Source organism: Cetorhinus maximus, chromosome 2 (assembly GCF_964194155.1).
Source record: "Cetorhinus maximus chromosome 2, sCetMax3.hap1.1, whole genome shotgun sequence".
In the NCBI taxonomy this organism is placed as follows: domain Eukaryota; kingdom Metazoa; phylum Chordata; class Chondrichthyes; order Lamniformes; family Cetorhinidae; genus Cetorhinus; species Cetorhinus maximus.
This window is the reverse complement of record NC_135880.1, coordinates 44,463,795-44,485,623: the sequence shown is the minus strand read 5'-3', so window position 1 is coordinate 44,485,623 and position 21,829 is coordinate 44,463,795. Positions and strand designations below refer to the sequence as shown.

The following is a 21,829-nucleotide window of genomic DNA, read 5'->3' as shown; positions in this document are numbered from 1 at the left end:
ATTCGGAAAAAGACCCGTTTATTCCTACTCTTTGTTTCCTGTCTGCCATCCAAAGTCCAAATGAACCACATCCACTGGCTGCCCCTCATCAACTCCACTAGTTACATTCTCGAAAAATTCCAGTAGATTTGTCAAGCATGATTTCCCTTTCGTAAATCCATGTTGACTCTGTCCGATTCTGCAACTGTTTTCCAAGTGCTCAGCTATCAAATCTTTTATAATGGACTCTAGAATTTTCCCCATGACCGACGTCAGTCTGACTGGTCTATAATTCCCTGTTTTCTCCCTACCTCCCTTTTTAAATAGGGGGTTACATTATCTACCCTCCAATCCGTAGGAACTGTTCCAGAGTCTATAGAATCTCGGAAGATGACCACCAATGCATCCACTATTTCTAGGGCTACTTCCTTAAGTACTCTGGAATGTAAATTATAAGGCCCTGGGGATTTATCGCCTTTCAATCCCATCAATTTCTCCAACACCATTTCCCCACTAATACTGATTTCTTTCAGTTCTTCCCTCTCACTAAACCCTGTGTTCCCCAACATTTCTGGTGTGTTATTTGTGCCCTCCTTTGTGAAGACAGAACCAAAGTATGTATTTAATTGGTCAGCCATTTCTTTGTTCCCCATTATAAATTCCCCTGTTTCTGACTGTAAGGGACCTACATTTGTCTTCATCAATCTTTTTCTCTTCACATACCTATAAAAACTTTTACAGTCAGTTTTTATGTTCCCCGCAAGCTTACTCTCGTATTATATTTTCCCCTTCTTAATCAATCCCTTGGTCCTCTTTTGCTGAATTCTAAAGTGCTCCCAATCCTCATGTCTGTTGTTTTTTCTGGCCAATTTGTATGCCTCTTGCTTGGATCTAATACTATCTATAAATTCCCTTGAAAGCCATGGTTTGGCCACCTTTCCTATTTTACTTTTGCGCCAGACAGGAATAAACAATTGTTGCAGTTCACCCCTGCGCTCTTTGAATGTTTGCCATTGCCTATTCACCGTCATCCCTTTAAGTAACTTTTCCCAATCCATCATAGCCAACTCGCGCCTCATACCATCATAGTTTCCTTTATTAAGATTCAGGACCCTAGTTTCAGAATCAACTACGCCACTCTCCATCTTGATGAAGAATTCTATCATATTATGGTCGTTCATCCCCAAGGCGCCTCGCACAGTTAGATTGCCAATTATTTCTTTCTCATTACACAATACCCAGTCGAGGATGTTCTCTAGTTGGTTCCTCAATGTATTGGTCCAGAAAACCAACCCTGATACACTCTAGGAATTCCTCCTCTACGGTATTGTTACTAATTTGATTTGCCCAATCTATATGCAGATTAAAGTCACCCATAATTATAGATGTCCCTTTATTGCATATGTCTCTAATTTCCTATTTAATGCCACTTCCAACATCACCACTACAGCTTGGGGGTCTATATACAACCCCCTCTAATGTTTTTTGCCCCTTAGTGTTTCTCAGCTCTACCCATACAGGTTCCACATTGTCGGAGCTAATATCTTTCCTCACTATTGCGTTAATTTCCTCTTTAACCAGCAATGCAACTCCACCACCTTTTCCTTTTTGTCTGTCCTTCCTAAATACTGAATACCCCTGGATGTTCAGTTCCCACCCCTGGTCATCCTTAAGCTATGTCTCCGTAATCCCAACTATATCATACCTGCTTACATCTATTTGTGCGGTTAATTCATCCACTTTATTGCGAATGCTCCTCGCGTTAAGGCACAAAGCCTGAAGGCTTGTCTTTTTAACATTACTTGTCCTGTTCCCACTATTTTTCACTGAGGCCCTGTTTGATTCTTGCCCTTGATTTCTCTGCCTATCACTTTTCATATTCTCCTTCCTGTCTTCTGTTCTTGTCCTTGATTCCCCCTCCTCTGACTCCTTGCGTTGGTTCCCATCCCCCTGCCATTTTAGTTTCAACTCTCCCCAACCACTCTAGAAAATATTCCCCCTAAGACATCAGTCCCGGTCCTGCCCAGGTGTAACCCATCCAGTTTGTACTGGTCCCACCTCCCCCAGAACCGGTCCCAATGCCCCAGGAATCTGAAACCCTCCCCCTCACAGCATCTCTTCAGCCACGTATTCATCCAATATATCCTGCTATTTCTACTCTGACCAGCATGTGGCACTGGTAGTAATTCTGAGATTTTGAGAGCTTTGAGGTCCTACTTTTCAACTTACTTCCTAACTCCCTATATTCTGCTTTTAGGACCTCATCCTTTTTTTTTTACCTATGTCATTTGTACCAATGTGTACCACAGCCACTGGCTGTTCAGCCTCCCCCTTCAGAATGTCCTGTAGCTGCTCTGAGACATCCTTGACCCTAGCACCAGGAGGCAACATACCATCCTGGAGTCTCGTTTGCGGCCACAGAAATGCCTATCTATTCCCCTTACAATTGAATCCCCATATAACTATTGCATTCCCACACTTTTTACCTCCCCCTGTGCAGCAGAGCCAACCGTGGTGCAAAGAATTTGGCTGTTGCTGCTTTCCCCTGAGAGGCCATTACTCCCAACAGTATCCAAAGCGGTATATCTGTTTTGCAGGGGAATAGCCACAGGAGATTCCTGCACTGATTGCTTAGTCCTCTTGCTCTGCCTGGTGGTCACCCATTCCCTTCCTGCCTGTGGACTCTTAGCCTGCGGTGTGACCACCTCTCTATGTGTGCTACCTATGATACTCTCCGCCTCACAGATGCTCCACAGTGTCCCTGGCTGCCGCTTCAGCTCTGAAACCTGGGCTTCCAGGAGCTGCAGCTGGAGACACTTCCTGTACACATGCTGGCCCTGGATACTGGAAATGTTCCCGGCTTCCCACATAGAGCAGGAGGAGCACACCACGGCTTTGAGCTTTCCTGCCATGACTCACCCCTTTAAATTAAATTAAACCTTTTGTAAGATACTTAATATCAAATAATATCAATTACTCTAGGGCCCTTCTTCCCTGCTCCTCGTTGTTACAGAATATAGCCCTTACAAACGATGAACCACAAAATATGACCTTAAAAACTATAAGTGATAAAAGTAGTAAATACTTACCTGACCGTATTCACGATACTCAAAGGATCATCTCATTCCCTCCTCACCGATCTGCCTTAGTCACCAAACCCCAACTTAAGCACTCTACTGCAGCCCAGAGCAGCACTCCAGTGCAGTGCAAAGTCGGCACTGTACGATGGCCTGTTTTTATACTCTCTGAATCTAGCCTCTGAAAACCTGTTTAAGCCAGTTAACTAATTAACTAGTTGTAGCTGCAAATAGAGCCTGGATAAACCCTGTTTTAAAGCTGGCCTAAAACTCACCTGCTTCCAATCCAAACAGCAACTTTAATTGTGAGTGAGCAATCGAATGTCAAACTTTATTTAGTTATCTACAACACATTTGTTCGTGCAGATAACCTGCCACCTCCATGCACCTGATGGTCTCCCCATGTGGTTGGAGCCCATTCTGATGCTGGTAAAATGCTGGCGAGGTCGTAAAACGGCTGTCAGTTGGCATGTTAATTGGATTAATTGGCTGCGCGCCTCAAGTCAGTGGGCAGCCAAGCCTCTGCCCTTCGTGCCTTTGGGAATATCCTGCGGTGGCGGGAAGACATTGAGCTTCCCTCCCCATACCTGCCGTTTCACCAGCCAGTCCACACCTCCAGAGGGCTGGTAAAATCCCAGCCAATGTTTCAATCCTGCATCACAACGACTGACCCAAGGGCAGAATTTTTACCTCATCGGGCGGGCAGGCCCAGGAGTGACCACGCAATGGACTGCCACCTGCGATCGGGCCCCGACCGCGATTTTAGGCTGGCTGACCAATTAATGGCCAGCCAGCGTGAAACATGCGCTGATAACCTCAGCGCTGCCGGGGTGGGGGGCGGAGGGGGGTGAGCAGGGAACTCAGCCCATGCACACAGGTGCGCTCAGTGAAAGCTCCCTGAAGGCACGGAGCTGCCTCAGGGAGTTGAAGGTTTTTCAGATTAAAAATTAAGTTTTCAAAGGAAAGGAAAACATGTCCCCTGGTGTGACTCTGACACATGAGCAAGGATATGTTCAAAATGAGTTCTAAAAATGTTTATTTTATTTTTAATTAACATCGGAAACCCCATCCCGCCTGTGGATGAGGCTTTCTCAGAAACCCAAAGGCTGCTTGGCCTATTCGCCAAGGATGGGCAGGGAAAAATTCTATTTAATTAATTAATTAATCAATGAGCTTAACAACCCTCTTAATTGTCAGCGGGCGTGCTGTTGACTCCCGCGTGGGCCCGCTGACCAAAATATCGCGCAAGTGCACGATGATGTCGGGACGCTCGCCTGTCGTCATCGCGCGCTATTTCACGCTTGTACATGCCGGGCGCGTGTCTTCAAGCTGAGCTGAAAATCCTGGCCAAGGTCTCCATTAACTTGTCGTTTCATTTGTTAACAAGCTCTGAATTGTGTTATCCGTGTTTCATGTTGTTTGGCATCTTTCTGTATTATGTATAATTAAATTTAATTGATGATCATTGTTCAAAATTTTATTGTCCCATTTTATCAAAATTGCCCTAATTAAAGTCACCAATGACTTTGTCCATTGTTATTTTACCTGTTCACTTCTCTCTTTCCACAGCGTTTGATGTGGTGTCCCATGCCATTCACCTCAAAGGCCTCTCATCGTTGTGTTTAACTTTATGGCACTGCCCTGGCAGGATTCTATTCCTATTTGTCCAAACACAATCAATGTATCCACAGCAATGGCCTTTCATCCCTTCTCCACATCTTCTGAGCTGTTGAGTCCCGCATGGCACTCCCCATTTTATCAACGTGCTGTTCCACTGGTGACAATATCCATTGGCACAAGGGGCTGATGATACTTTACAGTAGCTCTCTATCACCTGTCTCAAACACTCAGTTGCCTCCACGTGGTCCAACTGCTTAATTGACATCAAGTGCTGGAGGGGTCACATCTTCCTTCAGCTCATCATCAGGAAGGCCAAATTTATTGCCTTCAGCCTTTGCCACAGACTTCAGTACATTACCACTGGTTCCACCTCTGTCTAGCAACACTCTTCGATTGAACCAGATCATTCACAATCATGCCATTGTGTTTGAGCTTGAGGTGAGGTTTAAACTGCACATCTTATCCATCATCAAGCTTTCTTATTTAAATCTCTGCAACATTGTTCATCCCTGCCCTTACCTCAGCCCCTTTGCACTGAAACTCTTATGCATGTCTTTATAGCTGCCAGGCAAGAACTTTTAAGCTCTTCTTCACCCCATAAGACACAACCTGTATAAACTCTGCCTGTTCCTTGTCAAATTCCACTTATGTATCGCTGTTGTCAGACCTGCTGAGTTTTTCCAGGTATTTTTGTTTTTGTTCTATGCATCGCTCTTGTTGCCCGACTATCATTTCTTAACATCTCACCCCAGTGCATTCGATTTGAAAATCCTTGTACTTCTTTATAAGTCTGAATGGCCTAACCCCCAACCCATGCCTATAATCTCCTCCAGCCTTACAACCTCTCCTGAACACACCACTCTTTTGACACTGACCTTCTTGTATCATTCCTCCCCTTTGGTGGCAGAGTCTTCAGCCACATCAATCCTGAAATTTTAAAATGGATTCCTAAACCTCTTCACCTCTGCACTTCTCGCTCCAACTTTCAAAGCCCATCACTTTGGTTTATCATCACTTCTAATCACTTATGACTCAGCGTCTGAATCATGTGCCTTGAAATTTTTGCTTATGTTAAAGGCTCTCATATAAATGCAAGTTATTCTGGTTAATGCTGCGTTCATCTCCCAGTTGGTTTCAAAACCTCATGGCTGTAGGTGTCCTCTGTTAACCTACTTGTTATTCATCAACAGGGACAAGCAAGTGGGGTTTCATTCCTTCACTTGAAAGGAAGTTACTTTCATGAAGAAGAAGTGAAAATATTATTAAGGTCCCTTAAACTAAAATAGTGTTACTTCTGTATGCGTGGATATCAACAGGAAACTTAGTTTTGAGAAGCTGTTGACACTAAGTACAGTTTGTGATAAGGAATTAGATCAAACTGAGATTCGTCTTCCCACTACTCACAACCGATATTTATGGAACTATGTGGTAGTCTGTTTTATTATGAACTTACAAGTTTATGATCTTAACTACTGTTCTCAGCAAATGTCACCAATATCTGCCCTATAAAGGCTTCCAGTTGGCCAAGCCCAAGCTCCTGCTATAAGTGGAAACCTAGGCTTTGAAGAGGGTGTGAATGAGATTGGCAGCCAGTCACTTTTGAGTCCTTGTTGCTGAGCATGTTTTCCTAACAGAGATTTAAGGGAGTGAGGTGGAGGGGAGACTGAGAAGAGGGGGAAAGTGGAAATTTGTGGAGATTTTATTTTTAGCAGTAATATGGGCAAACAATAGTCTATAAGTTGTCAGAATCCATAAGTAAATACGTTACTACGGAAAGCATGGGGATTTTTCTTTCATTCATTAAGATTAGGTCAACAGGTAATGATAGTATCTGGCAACTGATACTGCACCTTTAGGTAAGATATTCAGCTGGTTAACACCTTTAAGACCCAGGTTCAAACCTAACTTTGATTTGACTCATAAACGCTTACAGCACAGAAGGAGGCCATGCGGCCCATCGTGTCCGCGCCGGTCAAGAAAGATCTGACTACACTAATCCCATTTTCCAGCATTTGGCCCATAGCCCTGGAATATCTAAATACTTATTAAATGTTACAAGAGTTCCTGATTCGACCACCCTTTCAGGCAGTGAGTTCCAGACTTCCATCACCCTCTGGGTGAAAAAAATTCGCCTCAACTCCCCTCTTAGCCTTCTACCTCTTACCTTAAATCTATGCCCACTGGTTATTGACCCCCCTACTAATGGAAAAAGTGCTTTCCTATCCACTCTATCTATGTCCCTTATAATCTTACACACCTCTCTCAGCTCCCCTCTCAACATTCGCTGCTCCAAGGAAAACAACCCTAGCCTATCCAACCTTTCCCCATAGCTCAGACCCACTTGATAAATCTCTTCTGCACTCTCTCCAGTGCAATCACATCCTTTCTATAATGTGACCAGAACTGCACGCGGTAATCCTGTTGTGGCCTAACCAGCATTTTATACAGTTCCAGCATAATCTCCCTGCTCTAGTATTCTATGCCTCAGCTAATAAGGGCAAGTATCCCATATGCCTTCTTAATCACCTTATCTACCTGCCCTGCTACCTTCAGGGATCTGTGGATATGCACACCAGGGTCCCTCTGATCTTCAGTACTTTCCAGGGTCCTACCATTCATAGTGTAATCCCTTGCCTTATTAGCCCTCTCCAAGTGCGTTATCTCACACTTTTCCATGTTGAATTCCATTTGCCACTGCTCTGCCCACCTGACATGGGGTGGAAGTATTATTCGTCCAGTCCCAATCTAATTATCTGGTTAGTAAAGTACAGTGCAAAATGTCCCCTAATTCTGCATCAATTGACTATCTCCTGAAAGCCACAGGATGATTGGTAAGGGAAGTGGAAAATTTTGACATGGGTATGATATGAGGTGCTTTTCTTGAGCCAAACACAGCTTGGTGGAGCAGAGAGAATATTGCATTGTATTTATAGAGTCATAGCGCTGGATTTTCTGGGGGAATGTATTCCCTGCCTCACTCTAACTGAAAAGTCTGTCGCCTGCCAGTCTACCTGAAACCCGGCTGCCTTGCAGCAAGAGTACGTTGGTTGGCGGCCCTGTAGTCCCAGCAGCGTCAGAAAGGAGTATTGGCCACTGCTGGGATGACAGGCAGTTCTCAATCAAGACGTTTCATGGATCACGGGCTTCAGATACGTCTGGGATTTGAGACAGGCCTGCGTGGCAGACCCCAGCAAATGGGGAGGGGGTTGGGGGCGCCAGGTTTTAGTGGCCGAGGGGGAAGCTTAAAGGGTAGGATCTTGTGGTGCAAATGGAGTGCCTCTGATGGGCACAGGCACACCCCCCTCGCACAGTCTTGCCTCCACCTTCTCCTGTCACACGTAATATAGTGGCCAAGGCAGAATGAGGTCCCGGGCATTAATTGGCCACTTAAGGGCCTCAGTAGACCCAAGGGCAGGCTGCCTGACACCTTCCTCACCCACCGTAATATGGAAGACAGTTCAGGGTGGTCAGGAAGGTGGCGGGCAGGGCACCTGCTTTATTTTATGAGCGTCCTCATCTTCAAATATGCTGACAGGGGCTGTAAAATCCAGCCTATAGAGTCAGTAAGGCATAGAAGGAGACCATTCAGCCCATCGAGTGCATGTCAGACTCGAGTAATATTAAACCAAGAAGTGCTTAATGCTGATTTTAAAGATTGTGCAGCTCCGCTGGTTATGAGAGGTTTTTGCTGGTATCGGATGTGGAGCATAAAATTGGGTATGGAGCTGGTTCACTGCACTCCCTTCTGCAATGTACAAGCTTGGGGGCTGAAGAGGGAACATTGCAAGCATGTATGCTTGAGCCTACTTTAAATAGTTATTAAAATTAGGTCCTGCACCAAATCCCCTGCTTTTGACCAAAGCTTCAGCTGTTGCATGCAGGTGGACACATAAGCGGGAATTTTAATGGGCAAGGGGATGCGAGCACAGGTGTGGGCTTGGGTGAAGTCTCTGAAAAGTGGCATTGGGTTGGGAACTTGCCATCATCCTGCCAACTTCTGGGTTTCAGTTGGGCAGGTCAGAGACGAGCAGGAAATTCCTCTCCAGCTGACAGGAAACTAATATAATTAACAATATAATATAAACTAATATAATTTAAAATATTCAAAGACCCAATTAGCTGAGTCTTTAGCCCTTTGTTCTGGCTTTAGCAGCCAGTGCACAGGTTCCATGCCCTCTCTGAATCTCACCAGGATGCAAGAATTGAGAGCATGGCAGAGAGTGATTGCCTACAGAAATTGACATGCTGGGAAGGCTTCAAAGACTGAAAACCACAAGCTTGTGGTCAGCCACAATGAAAACCTTGTGCTTATAGGATCACTTGTGTCAACCTGAAATCACTACTTTGAGAGTCAAGTGCAAATTTTTGAGTTACTTTCAAGTGGCTTGGAGTTTCCTCATGTGCATCTTTGTCGTCAGCCTTCACTGGTTAAAGAGCCTGGACCTCTTGAGGAGGAGGTATCACATGCCCATGGCTCCTGCAGTATCAGACTGGGCTGCCAGAGAAGCCCCCAATAGACTCATCCGCGCATGCTTCACTTTGTATGTGTGCGGGCAGCCTTCTGAGAGTTCTATCAGAAACTCTGTGCCTCCATCCCCACCTCCGAAGCCCCCTTAACACATTTAATTCCGTCAGTCAATCAGACAGCCATCACACCCATACTCTCCTCCTCCTCCTCCTAAAGGCTGATCAGACCATTCACCTGAAGGCTACTGTCCAGGGTGAATGGGGATTTAACAAAGTACAAGTCAGGAGAATGAGAAGTTCACAAAGTTATCCATTCATTGAAATAAAGATCATTATTACTATATTAACATTGCTGTAAATGCCCAAGCGAATCCCCTTGTTTTCTTCCTCCACTTTCAATCACTACCCCTGTGGCTTGAGCTGAGCTGGAGACAGGCTGCTCGTACCCTTGCTCTGACACACACACTGTGTTTTGGAACCTGTGATGTACCGCCAAAGGCTGCCTCACTTGCACCTATGCAGGGCAGGCTCAGTCATCTGCGTAGGAGTACCATGTGGGCTTCTGTCTGGTAGGGGTGGGGAAGGGCATCTTAAGAAGAATCCCCACAGCCATCTGTCCTTTCTCAATCTTCCCTCTCTGGGCCCACCTGCATTTTCTGGCTAGATGAGAATGGTGGTGAAGTGGTAACGTTTCTGGATGTGTAATCCAGAGATCAGCACAAATGCTCTGGATACGTGAGTTTAAATCCCACCACTGCAGCTGGAGAAATTTAAATTCAATAAATTAATAAATCTGGACCACCTGGCATAGAACTAGGCACCAGAAATGACAAAAGCACATTCTGCCCAGTCGACCCTGCATAGTTCCTGACATAGTCATACTCACCGAATCATACCTTACAACCAATGTCTCAGACTCCTCCGTCCCTGGGTATATCCTGTCCCACTGGCAGGACAGACCCACCAGTTGTGGTGAAGCAGTGGTATACAGTCAGGAGGGAGTGGCCCTGAGAGTCCTCGATATTGATTTTGGGCCCCATGAAGTCTCAGGTCAAAACTGGCAAGGAAACCTCCTATTGATTACCACATACCCCCCTCCCTCAGCTGATAAATCACTACACCTCCATATTGGACACTACTTAGAGGAAGCACTGAGGGTAGCAAGGGCATAAAATGTACTCTGAGTGGAGGACTTCAATGTCCATCACCCAAGAGTGGTTCAGTAGCACTACTACTGACTGAGCTGACTGAGTTCAGAAAGACATTGCTGCCAGACTAGACCTTCAGCAGATGGTGAGAGAACCAACAGGAGTGAAAAACCTATCTGACCTTGCTGTCACCGATCTACCTGTCGCAGATGTATCTGTCCATGACAGTGTTAGTAGGAGCGATCACTGCACAGTCCTTGTGGAGATGAAGTTCTTTCTTCACACTGAGGATACCCTCCGTAATGTTGTCTGGCACTACCACAATGCTAAATGGTTTAGATTTAAAACAGTTCTAGCAGCTCAAATCTGGACATCCGCGAGGCTCTGTGGGCCATTAGCAGCAGAATTGTGTTCAACTGCAATCTGGAGCCTCATGGGCCAGCATATCCCTCAAACTATCATTACCATCAAGCCATGGGACCAACCCTGGTTCAATGAAGAGTGCAGTAGGGCATGCCAGGAGCAGCACCAGGCATACCTAAAAATGAAGCATTGACCTGGTGAAGCTACAACACAGGACTGCCTGCATGCTAAACAGCAGAAGCAGCATGTGATTGACAGAGCTAAGCAATCCACAACCAACGGATCAGATCAAAGCTTTGAAGTCCTGCCACATCCAATTATGAATGGTGGTGGACAATTAAACAACTAAATAGACAAGGAGGCACCACAAACATCCCCACGCTCAATAATGGAAGAGCCCAGCATGTAATGTAAGAGATAAGGTTGAATCATTTATAACCATCTTGAACCAGAAGTGCTGAGTGGATGATTCGACTTGGCCTCCTTCTGAGCCAATTTGATTCAATTCATGTAATATCAAAAAATGGTTGAAGGCATTGGGCACAGCAAAGGCTATGGGCCCCAATAGCATCCTGGCACTAGTGCTTAAGACTTTAGTTTCAGAACTAACCGTACCCCTAGCCAAGCTGTTCCAGTACAACTACGACATTGACATCTACCCAACAATGTGCACAATTGCCCAGGTATGACCTATCCACAAAAGGCAGGACAAATCCAATCTAGCCAATTGCTACCTGATCAGCCTACTCTCGATCATCAGCAAAATGATGAAAGGTGTCATTGACAGTGCTATAGAGCGACACTTACACAGTAGTTACCCGTTCACCGATGCTCAGTTTGTTTCTGCTAGGACCACTCGGCTCCAGACCTCATTACAGTCTTGGTCCAAATGTGGGTAAATAAGCTGAATTCAAGCAGTGTGCTGCGAGTGACTGCCCTTGACATCAAGGCAGCATTTGGCTGAATGTTTGCATCAAGGAGTCTACCAAAATTAAAGTCAGCGGAAATCAGGGAGAAAACTCTCCACTAGCTGGAATCATATCTAGTACAAAGGAAGGTGATTGTGGTTGTTGGAGGTCATTCATCTCATCCCCAAACACATTGCTGCAGGGAGTTCCTCAGGGTAGTGTCCTAGGCCCAACTATCTTCAGCTGCTTCACTAATGAGCTTCCCTCCATCCTAAGGTCAGAAGTGGGGATATTCACTGATGATTATACAGTGTTCAATATCATTCACAACTCCTCGGATATTGAAGCAACCCATATCCATGCAAAACAAGAACTGGTCAACATTCAGGCTTGGGCTGATAAATGGCAAGTAACATCCGCACTACACAAGAGGCTGGCAATGATAATTTTCGAGAAGAGAAAACCTAACCATCTCTCCTCAATATTCATCGGGATTACCATCACTGAACCCTCCACCATCAATATCCTGAGCGTTACCATTGACCAGAAACTTAGCTGGACAGGCCATATAAATTCTGTGGCTATAAGAGCAGATCAGAGGCTGTAAATTCTGCATTGAGTAATTCGCCTTCTGACTCCCCAAGCCTACCACCATCTACAAGGCACAAGTCAGAAGTGTGATGGAATGCTCTCCACTTGCCTGGATGAGTGCAGCTCCAACAACACTCAAGGTCGATACCATCCAGAACAAAGCAACCCACTTGATCGATATCCCAACTACTGTCTTGATCATTCACTGCTTCCATCACAGGTGCAGAATGTTCCATACCATTTGCGATCCCTCAGATACTGAAGCAGTCTATGTCTCAATGCAGCAAGACTTGGACAACATGTAGATTTGCCCTAATAAGTGGTAGGTAACATACGCACCATGCAAGTACCAGGCAATTGCCATCTCCAATAAGAGAGAATCTAACCATCTCCCCTTGACATTCATTGGCATTACCGTTGCTGAATCCTCCACAATCAACGTCTTGGGGGTTACCATTGACCAGAAACTGAAGTGGACTAGCCATATAAATACTGTGGCTACATGAGCAGGCCAGGGGCTGGGAATTCTGCGAGTAATAACTCACCTCCTGACTCCCCAAAGCCTGTCCACCATCTACGAGGCACAAGTCAGGAGTATGAAGAAATACTCCTCACTTGCCTGGATGAGTGCAGCTACCACAACACTCAAGAAGCTTGTCACCATTCAGGATAAAACAGCCCGCTTGATTGGTACCCCATCCACCACCTTATACATTCATTCCCTCCACCACTGATGTGCAGTGGCATCAATGTGTACCATCTACATAATGCATTTCAACTCTCCAAGGTTCCTTTGACAGCACCTTGCAAACTTGTGACCTCTACCACCTAGAAGGACGAGGGCAGCGGTTGCATGGGAACACCACCACCTGCAAGTTCCTCTCCAAGCCACACACCATCCTGACTTAGGACAGTATCGTCATTCCTTCACTGTCGCTGGGTCAAAATCCTGGAACTCCCTCCCTAACAGCACTATGGGTGTAGCTACAACAGATGGACTACAGCAGTGGTTGAAGGAGGTGGCCGACACCATCTTCTCAATTAGGGTTGTGCAACGAATACTGGTCTAGCCAGTGATGCACACATCTTGTGAACGAATATAAAATAATGTTTGCTCCTCACCAAGTGCCATCCTATCTAACTGAGAGGCTGATCCACCGAGATGTGTATATCTGCACTGGTGGGGGCTACACAAGAATCATGTGACAGTGCACCCTTAGAGTGCTGGGTCCTCATCTGAGGATGCTCGGGTATGTCCCTCATTATCTTCGTCGTTACTCTGAAGAACCTATGGGAAAGACATGCTGACATTGAAACTCAGCATATCATGACATTTCAGTTACAAGTCACATCTATCCAAAATGAGTGGCTGTTAAGTGCCAAATGTCAGTGCGTCATCTAATTGCTGTCATCAGGCCTCTGAGCCATCCCCACCTCTCCATCATTGGCACCCAGTGTATGTGCCACCTTGCTGATTTTCAGGGGGTCATCCTCCATGGCTGCAGGTCCACCCGTGGTTCGCTGCCTCTCCCTGAAGTTTTGGGCTCTCTCCTGTAATGAGAAAAGACAGAGAGCTATGAATGTGAGAAGTGGAATGAGTGTTGAGGATGGAATTAAAACATTTGAGAAGTGTATCTGTGAGGGATTGGTGTGAGAAGGTAATAGGATACGGGGGAGTTTGAAAGTTGTGTCTTGAGATGGAGATTTGAGGAAGAGGCTGGAGAGAAAGGATTGTGTGTGACAAGCAAGCTATGTCTTTCAGAGAAGTGATGAGAGTGATGGCTGTCACCTAAGAATGTAATGGCACACATCTTGCCAGTCCTAATGAGGTCACTAAACATTTTATGGCATTAAAAACAGGTCCTGGGCACCACACTCTGCTGCTCACCACCTCTGCCACCTCCAGGCATGCCTGCTTCATTAGGCAGACTGGCTGTCCTTCTCCATCCATCAGAGCCATGGCTCTGACTCCATTTTTAAAATTCTTTCATGGGATATGGGCATCACCGGCAAGGCCAGCATTTGTTGCCCATCCCTGGTTGATTGCTAGGCTATTTCAGTTAAGAGTCAGCCACATTGATGTGGGTCTGGAGTCACATGTAGGCCAGACCAGGGAAGGACGGCAGATTTCCTCCCTTAAAGGACATTAGCGAACCAGATGAGTTTTTACAGCAATCGATGATAGCTGTCATGGTCACCATTACTAAGACTAGCTTTATATTCCAGATTATTAATTGAATTCAAGTTCCACCAGCTGCCATGGTAGTGTTTGAACTGATGTTCCCAGAGCATTAACCTGGGCCTCTGGGTTACTTATCCAGTGACGTTACCACCACGCCAGCTTCCCCCCACTATAACCTCAAGGGAAGTATCTGAGAATCAGTAGGGTTAATCTATCCATGTATCCCATTAGGCATCTTTTTGCTTCCTTCCCCAACAAAATTTTCTGAAGCCATTCAGAGCTCTTTTTAAAAAAATGCGTTCATAGGATTTGGATGTTGCTGGCTAGGCCAGCATTATAATTGCCCTTGAGAAGGTGGTGGTGAGCTGCCTTCATGAACTGCTGCAGTCCATGTGGTGTAGGTACACCCACAGTGCTGTTAGGAAGGGAGTTCCAGGATTTTGACCCAGCGACAGCGAAGGAATGGCGATATATCTTGGAGGGGAACTTCCAGGTGGTGGTGTTCCCATGTGTCTGCTGCCCTTGTCCTTCTAGATGGTAGCGGTCATGGGTTTGGAAGGTGCTGTCTAAGGAGTCTTGGTGTCTTTAAATGAAGAACCTTCATTCCACCCGACCTCTCTGTTAGGCCAGGAAACCTGGATGCAGGATACAAATGCTGTGGCGCAGATAAACAACCACAGCAAAACTCAGCCCTGCAGCAACCAGGTCCCTGACCTGCTGTCGGTCTCACTGTTTGGCCAGGGAACTAACAGTTTAAAATTCCGCCCATAGAGTGCGAGGACTTTCAATAGGCTTAAAGGGAGATTACAGAGTGAGTTGCTGATGAAAGTGTTTGTTTGTTTGTTTTGAATTCTGACTTACATTTAATTGCAGTTTTGCTCAATGTGTTATTTACTGGGCAACATACCGTTTTTGCATAGTTTTCAAGCCACTGGTTTCTGTTGCCATTTAAATAGCAACATTAGAAAAGTGGTGAGGATTTGAATTCCCTGGGATTTCTGAGAGCGCTCCATAATTTAAATCAGGATGCCAAGTTCATGAGGGGCCAACTAATTACAGGCGCAATAACCACCATCTCCAGTGCCTGAAGTAGTAAGATTCATTGTTGAACATGAAACTGTACAAAAAGAAATTAATAATAAATTAATAGAAACCGAAATAATATAAATTCTCGAGTTGATTGGATGTTTTTGTTAAAGCAAAGGTTTGGCTGAGTGCATGAAAATATTTGAGTTTATTTTATGTTGACAGTAATGTATTTTGAGGCTGTTTTGGGGAGAGGCCCACTCACATTTGGCTGTGTAGACTAATGCTCTGTCTCATTTTGTCACACTGACATTGTTTATCTGCAGGTTTTGGTTCTCTTGGACTGATGACATCAGTGCTGATTTGTCCAGATGGGAAAACAATCGAAGCTGAGGCAGCTCATGGAACAGTAACTCGCCATTTCAGAGAGCACCAGAAGGTCAGTGCCCCTGCATATTGGAGCTGGGCGATAATGCAGTACGGGATGTCTTATCCATTTGTCTTCCCTGACAGTTGAACTTGGCATCTGACTTAGATATAACATAGAGGAAAACCTGACTGAGGCATCAACACCTCATGGTGTTTGCTTTTGTTTTAACTTCTAAATTCTGTTATTTTTTAAAGTACTCATATCTTATGTAAACTGAGACTCGAGGATAAGAGCTTATGCTGGTTTAATCTTTTAACTGGAGCTAACAGTAATTAAAATTAAAAAGAGCGTTAGTGAATATCAACCAGTGTTCCCTCTTAGTTCTGTTTGCTGTGACCTGCCGACTTGTTGTGCTGTGTAGCTGCTTTAAGCTTGGCGCGTGGCAGCACATACAACATTGCTTGCGAGCTGTTTGTTCCCTCAGCACCCTGCAGCCTAGAGGGAACATCGATATGGACTATGCTATAAGTTACTGTATAATTGTTATGTTGTATAATATAAAGCTTTGAGATATATACAAAGCCATTGAAATCACGTCTGTTTGATTACTTTGTTTTTTTTGTCATGGAAATTGAAAGTTCTTCCCTCTGTAAATTTTCCACCTGATGTGATACTTCTGTATTGGTAAAAGCAGATACACAGCCCACTTCCAGTACTGCTGGTACCCCCATAGGTGGCCATTTCTTGAGATTCATAGCATTTCATTCCTAGGTGTGTCTCAGATTGGGAGTTAAACTGAGCTGGGCTGAGCCTCAATCGCTACCCATTCTGCAGCTGTACCATTGTCCTGCTCCACTTGTGTTACAGTCTCCTATACAAAATACATGTGTGAAAGGTAGTCCTGTATACAGCACCTGTAATGTTGGAATGTGTTTATTATTTTCCAGAATTCTACTTAAACAAGAGCTGGCACTTATATATCACCTTGAACATCGTAATAAATCTTTAAGGCGTTTCACAGAAGTGTTATCAAACAAAATTTTAACACAACCAGAAATGGAAAGATAATGGGAACTTGTCAGCCTGTAATTTTGCTCTGCTTCCAGTAGGGGTGCTGCTGCACCATCATTGGCAGGATAAGTTTACATGGACAGCATCCATTATAGATGTGGATGTAGACATTTATAGTGGAATATATGAAAATAAAGATAGACTGTATTACTGTAAAATGGGACTTGAATTATATCTGTTCTCCCTATTATATATTCAATTACCCTTGCCTCTAACTCTGCTTTACTTTGATCTTGACCCCATGTGCAAAGCACAGGTGATGTATGTCAGTGCTTCCCAAACTTTTACCCACTGTGACCCCATTTAAGGTTTTAAAATTGCCGTGACCCCAGAGTGAGAGCCAAGTGGTGAGGGTTGGGGGGAAGCTGGGTGGGTGGTTGGTTTTGTGTGAGTGAAATATTGAGGGAGATTTGTGATAGTGAAATTTTTAAACCGCAGGGTTTTTATAAAAACAACTACCTTTACATAGACTTTTTTTAAAAATGGGGATTTAAAGGGGCCTCGCAGCTGTTAGCATTCAGTCCCGGCAGCCATTGCTGCTTTGGTGCTCACGACTCCAAAATCTAGTCTTGCGACCCACAGTTTGTCACGACTCACAGTTTGGGAAGCCCTGACATATGTGTGAATCGTGCATAAATATTTGGTGAATCACAGTTTAGTTTTGAAGTACCAATCCCAACTATACTCCGCACTCCAAACTGTGACTTTAAGCTGTCGTTTTTTCTTGTTCTAACACCAGGGCAAAGCCACTAGCACAAACCCAATCGCCAGTATCTTTGCCTGGACTCGAGGGCTAGAGCACAGAGCAAAACTGGATGGCAGTAAGCAACTTAAACAGTGAGTCTTTTCTGTTTTTCAAAGCAATGTATTGAGAATCCCCAGAAGTTTATAGAGAGACCATGACTTCACAGAATATTACACTGACAAAACCTGAATGTTTCATCTAGTGAGTGATAATGGTTAAATTCTGCCCCAGTATTCAACACTAAGCAAACCTTCATTCAGCATCAAATTTCAGAAATGTAGATTTTGTGCTTATGGTAGTTCCAAGTGCTCATTTCAGTTTTTTTAAAAATGGATGAAAGTAGGACCTTTGGGGAAGGCACTTTATCATTCAGGGCTATGGTTCTGGTTTCTGATCACCCAGTGATCCATTCTGGAAATTGCATGTGTATAGACATCATGTGACAGTGGATTAGGACTCAGCTGTGATGTATCCTCAGATTTGTCAAACTTGCTGTCTAGGTTCACAGCTGTATCAGGTGCCCTTTGCAAGTTGAACTGTTTTCCCTTCAGAGATCAATACCTTCATGATTTCATCTATTTTAAAAATACTGGATCTACTATAATATAATTTTTCTTTGTCCAAATGCACTCCTTCCTAATTACACCATCAAGTGCCTCCCTTCATTAATTACTGGGATTTTGTGTTTCATTAAACTGCATTAGATCACTTCAGACTCAGTCACAAGTTCTATCCAAGTTGGCAAAGCATTTGCTGGAGCAGCAACTCAGAGGAACTGTCCAGTGTGATTGCCTCACCATTTACTCTTCCTCTATGCAAGAAAGCATGTGGTCTGCTACATTGCATTTCCCTGAGTCCATTGCTGAGACTGGATTTTCTAACTGAGCCATGGCCACAAACTCGTCCCATTCTGTGACATGGTGCATTGAAGAATTATGTTGCTACTGCATTGTGACACAACTTTCTGTTATTTATACTGTATTACCTTCTCCAAGGTTTGCTGATATTCTGGAGGTGGTGTGTATAGAAACTGTGGAGAGTGGCATCATGACAAAGGACTTGGCAGCTTGTATTCATGGGCTGCAGAAGTAAGTTAGGGTTTTTTTTAATAACATAAAAATGCAGTCAATTCTAAATCCGCAAACCGATTTAAAAAGCCCCTAGCTAAACTAACAGCAGAGGGATCAAAAGTAAGGTATGAAACTAGGTAAGAGATTGGTTTAGAAGTGGAACAAGGGAAGACTCATGAGAAGTTTATAAGGGTCCATTAGATCAATATTGAACCCTTATTAATTCTAACCCGGGAATGACTATGAGTGTTTTCATGTAGATTCCAGAAGACATTTGATAAGGCCCCTGCAAAGAGACAGCTAGCTGAAGTTGAAGCTCATGGAATTGCAGACAAATTATTGACCTGGTTAAACTGGCTGATTGGAAGGGAGACAGAGAGTAGGGATAATGGTCAGGCACTCCAATTGGCAGGATGTGACACATGGTGTCCCACAAAAATCTGTGTTGGGGCCTCAACAATTCATTATATTCAGTAACACTTAGGTGGTGGATAGAAAGCCATATGTCTAACCTTGTAGTTGACACAAAGATTGGCAGATTCAGCAGTACAGGTTTTCCCCACCCCGTGTTTTGGCGATGCAGCATGCACCTGATCTTGGTGTCAGGAACTGATGACATATCTGTAAAAAGGAGTGGTTAGGGCCTGAGAGTAATGGCAGCTACACCACTTTCAACTCTGGGACAATGCAATAAAACAATTTTATAGAAATGAATAGATTGCTAGGCAATTTAACTTAAAAGTAAAATTTAAGACATTAAGTAATGTTTTACAATGCATTGGTCAGAAAACAATTAAAATAATGTCATTTTGGGCACTGCACTACAAAGTGATAGATTATCATTAGAAAGAGTTCAGAAAAAGGAAAGAGATATGAGGAAAGGAAAGAATCTTGAGAATTATAGACAAGAAAGAAGGCATCTAAGAGGGAATATATCAAAATAGCTTAAACTATTAAATGGTATATATATACGGAAAATATAGATTATTATCTCAAAGTACACTAAGCTTCAGGATTGGAGAATGCAAATGGAAATTATTGAAATGTAAATGTGCTATCAGGAGAAGCTTCTTTTGATTGATAAATGTTTGGGGTAATCTGCTTGAGTACAGTAAAGCATTAGGGTTGTTTAAAATACAATTTGCTATGATGCTGGGAGAATCAATATACCAAAGAGTTAATCTGAATAATCTCTTCCCATCTTCATTTTTTGAGTGTATTATTGTTACAAAGTTCTTGAGGACTTTGATTAAGTTATATATTGTGCCATGTAATGATCTTCTTTGGCGGGATATGTTACATTATAGAGACTATTGTGAGTATTGCTCTGAAATTGAAGGCCAGTGGGCTTTGTTACACTGCTGTATGATTAGATGTTGGGCAGTGTGGGCATATTCCTAAATGCAAGTTGCTGAGACCATTTATAGAAGTGACTAGCACCACTGTACCCAAGGTTGTATTGATGTCTAGATCTGTAACACCTATATTTCTATAATCATTTTCCCATATTTTCTGCAGTTTACTCACTTGAGGATAAATCTAGTTAATTAAATGTTTTGCATATGGTGCAAATCCATAGTTCTGTGTCTTTCAAAGGTATCACACCCGGCAGAGTGGCTTCCTGAGTGCTGCACTGCAAAACATAATGTATCGGTGGAGCAAAAGATCTTAAATACATATCAGTAATCATGTCAAAGTTTTTCATCTTGCACTTATCAGGACACTGTCAGTCACCATCAATTGGTGCATTCTCCATGGCAAAGCCGCTACCAATCAGAGTCCACTTGCCAACCAATCAGCACTCACTTCTCATATAGTATAAATTGTTGTTTTCCCCTTCTATTGGTATTCTTGTGAAGTGTCTTGATGAGTGCAAGATGAAAAGCTTCGACATGAGTCTTTTTTCAGCAATACTCAAATTCTGCACTACCAAACGACTATTATCGGTAATCAATTAAATATCAGTTGCCTAAATGTAAGCAAATCAGAAGTAGCAAAAAATAGCAATGAGGAATGGATAACTAACAGAGCAATGAGGAAAGTTAGTTACAAAATCCATCTGCATCCACAGTATCAAAGAAGTCAGGCATAAATAGCAAAGGAGTCAGACAAAAATAAACAAAAAAATGAGTATTTCTTTTTAAAAAATCTTACTCTGGTAAACAGTTTGGCTTGTGCTCAAAAATAATGTAACACGTGCAAGGCAGTGACAAACCAGTATTGTGTGTATATTTTTCTTTCTTGAGGAATTACCTAATTAGGCTCAAATGCTCCCCCCCCCCAACTTCATTTTGATCCCTTGCTTTAAAATTGCTCGAGTAATTGTGCCTGCTGCAGGGAGTAGTTAGTTGAAATAGTTATGTTACAGAGCAATGGGCACCAGTTCAAACTGGAGATGGTTGTCATGGTCAAATTCTGTTGCTTGTGCCTGAGTCAAAAAGGAACTAAATGCTCAAAACCTGTTTCCACTAACATTCTGTCATTTCCTCCACTGCTAGTGTAAAACCAGGGCAGCACTATGTGTACACTGAAGAATTTCTTGATGTCATCAAGGAAAACTTAGGCAAGAGGTTGAGCCGTTAAAAACGACCAAGAACAATGAAGAACCTTCAGGATTCATTGCAGGATGCTCGTCAGCCAATGTTATTTTGTGATGCAGATTCAAGGCACGAAGGCATTAGTTTACTCAGGCAATAGGACTTGCTTTGATTTGTGATGAAATCTTGTTTGTCATCACTGTTATATGTTTATTTGATTGTGGGCTTTTATTTTAAATGTAAAAATATTCGGTTTCAACTGCCCATAATTCCATCTTTTGCAGCAGGAGTGTTGATGCAAAACAACTAACGGTTTCATGCAGCATCAGAGCCTGTTACCTGTAACGCAGAAGTGAGCCAATTGTAACTTCTCTTTATGCCAATAGAAACTGCTCAGTAACCATTGAAACTTTGTACTTTGCTCCTTTTGATTAAAAAAAATTTTTATGTTTTTAAAATAAAAGTACTTTTTTTTAAAAAAACTGTGCTGCTCTAATACCATTTTAACCCTTCCCGGTTCAGAAAAGCTAGAGTTACAGACCAGAATATCCGTGAAAGAGGTTCAAGTGGGTGAGAACCTGCTCTCTGCGTGGTCCACCTATATTTAAAATGACAGCCTTGATGGTAAAAATGCTAAAATGCTGGCAATTAATTTTAAACATCATATTGACTCTT

General features: G+C 43.5%; 1 protein-coding gene across 1 annotated transcript in view; it reads left to right on the top strand.

Moving 5' to 3' along the window:
* The window catches only part of LOC144693954 (isocitrate dehydrogenase [NADP], mitochondrial-like), an 80,783-nt gene extending 59,166 nt beyond the window's left edge, over positions 1–21,617 (top strand). The window contains exons 8-11 of the mRNA XM_078564223.1: positions 15,688–15,800; positions 17,542–17,639; positions 18,543–18,635; positions 21,116–21,617. Coding sequence (XP_078420349.1) covers positions 15,688–15,800; positions 17,542–17,639; positions 18,543–18,635; positions 21,116–21,200 — 389 coding nt within the window. The 3' untranslated portion in view covers positions 21,201–21,617. The remainder of the gene's footprint in view (positions 1–15,687; positions 15,801–17,541; positions 17,640–18,542; positions 18,636–21,115) is intronic.
* The last annotated feature ends 212 nt before the right edge of the window (positions 21,618–21,829 follow it).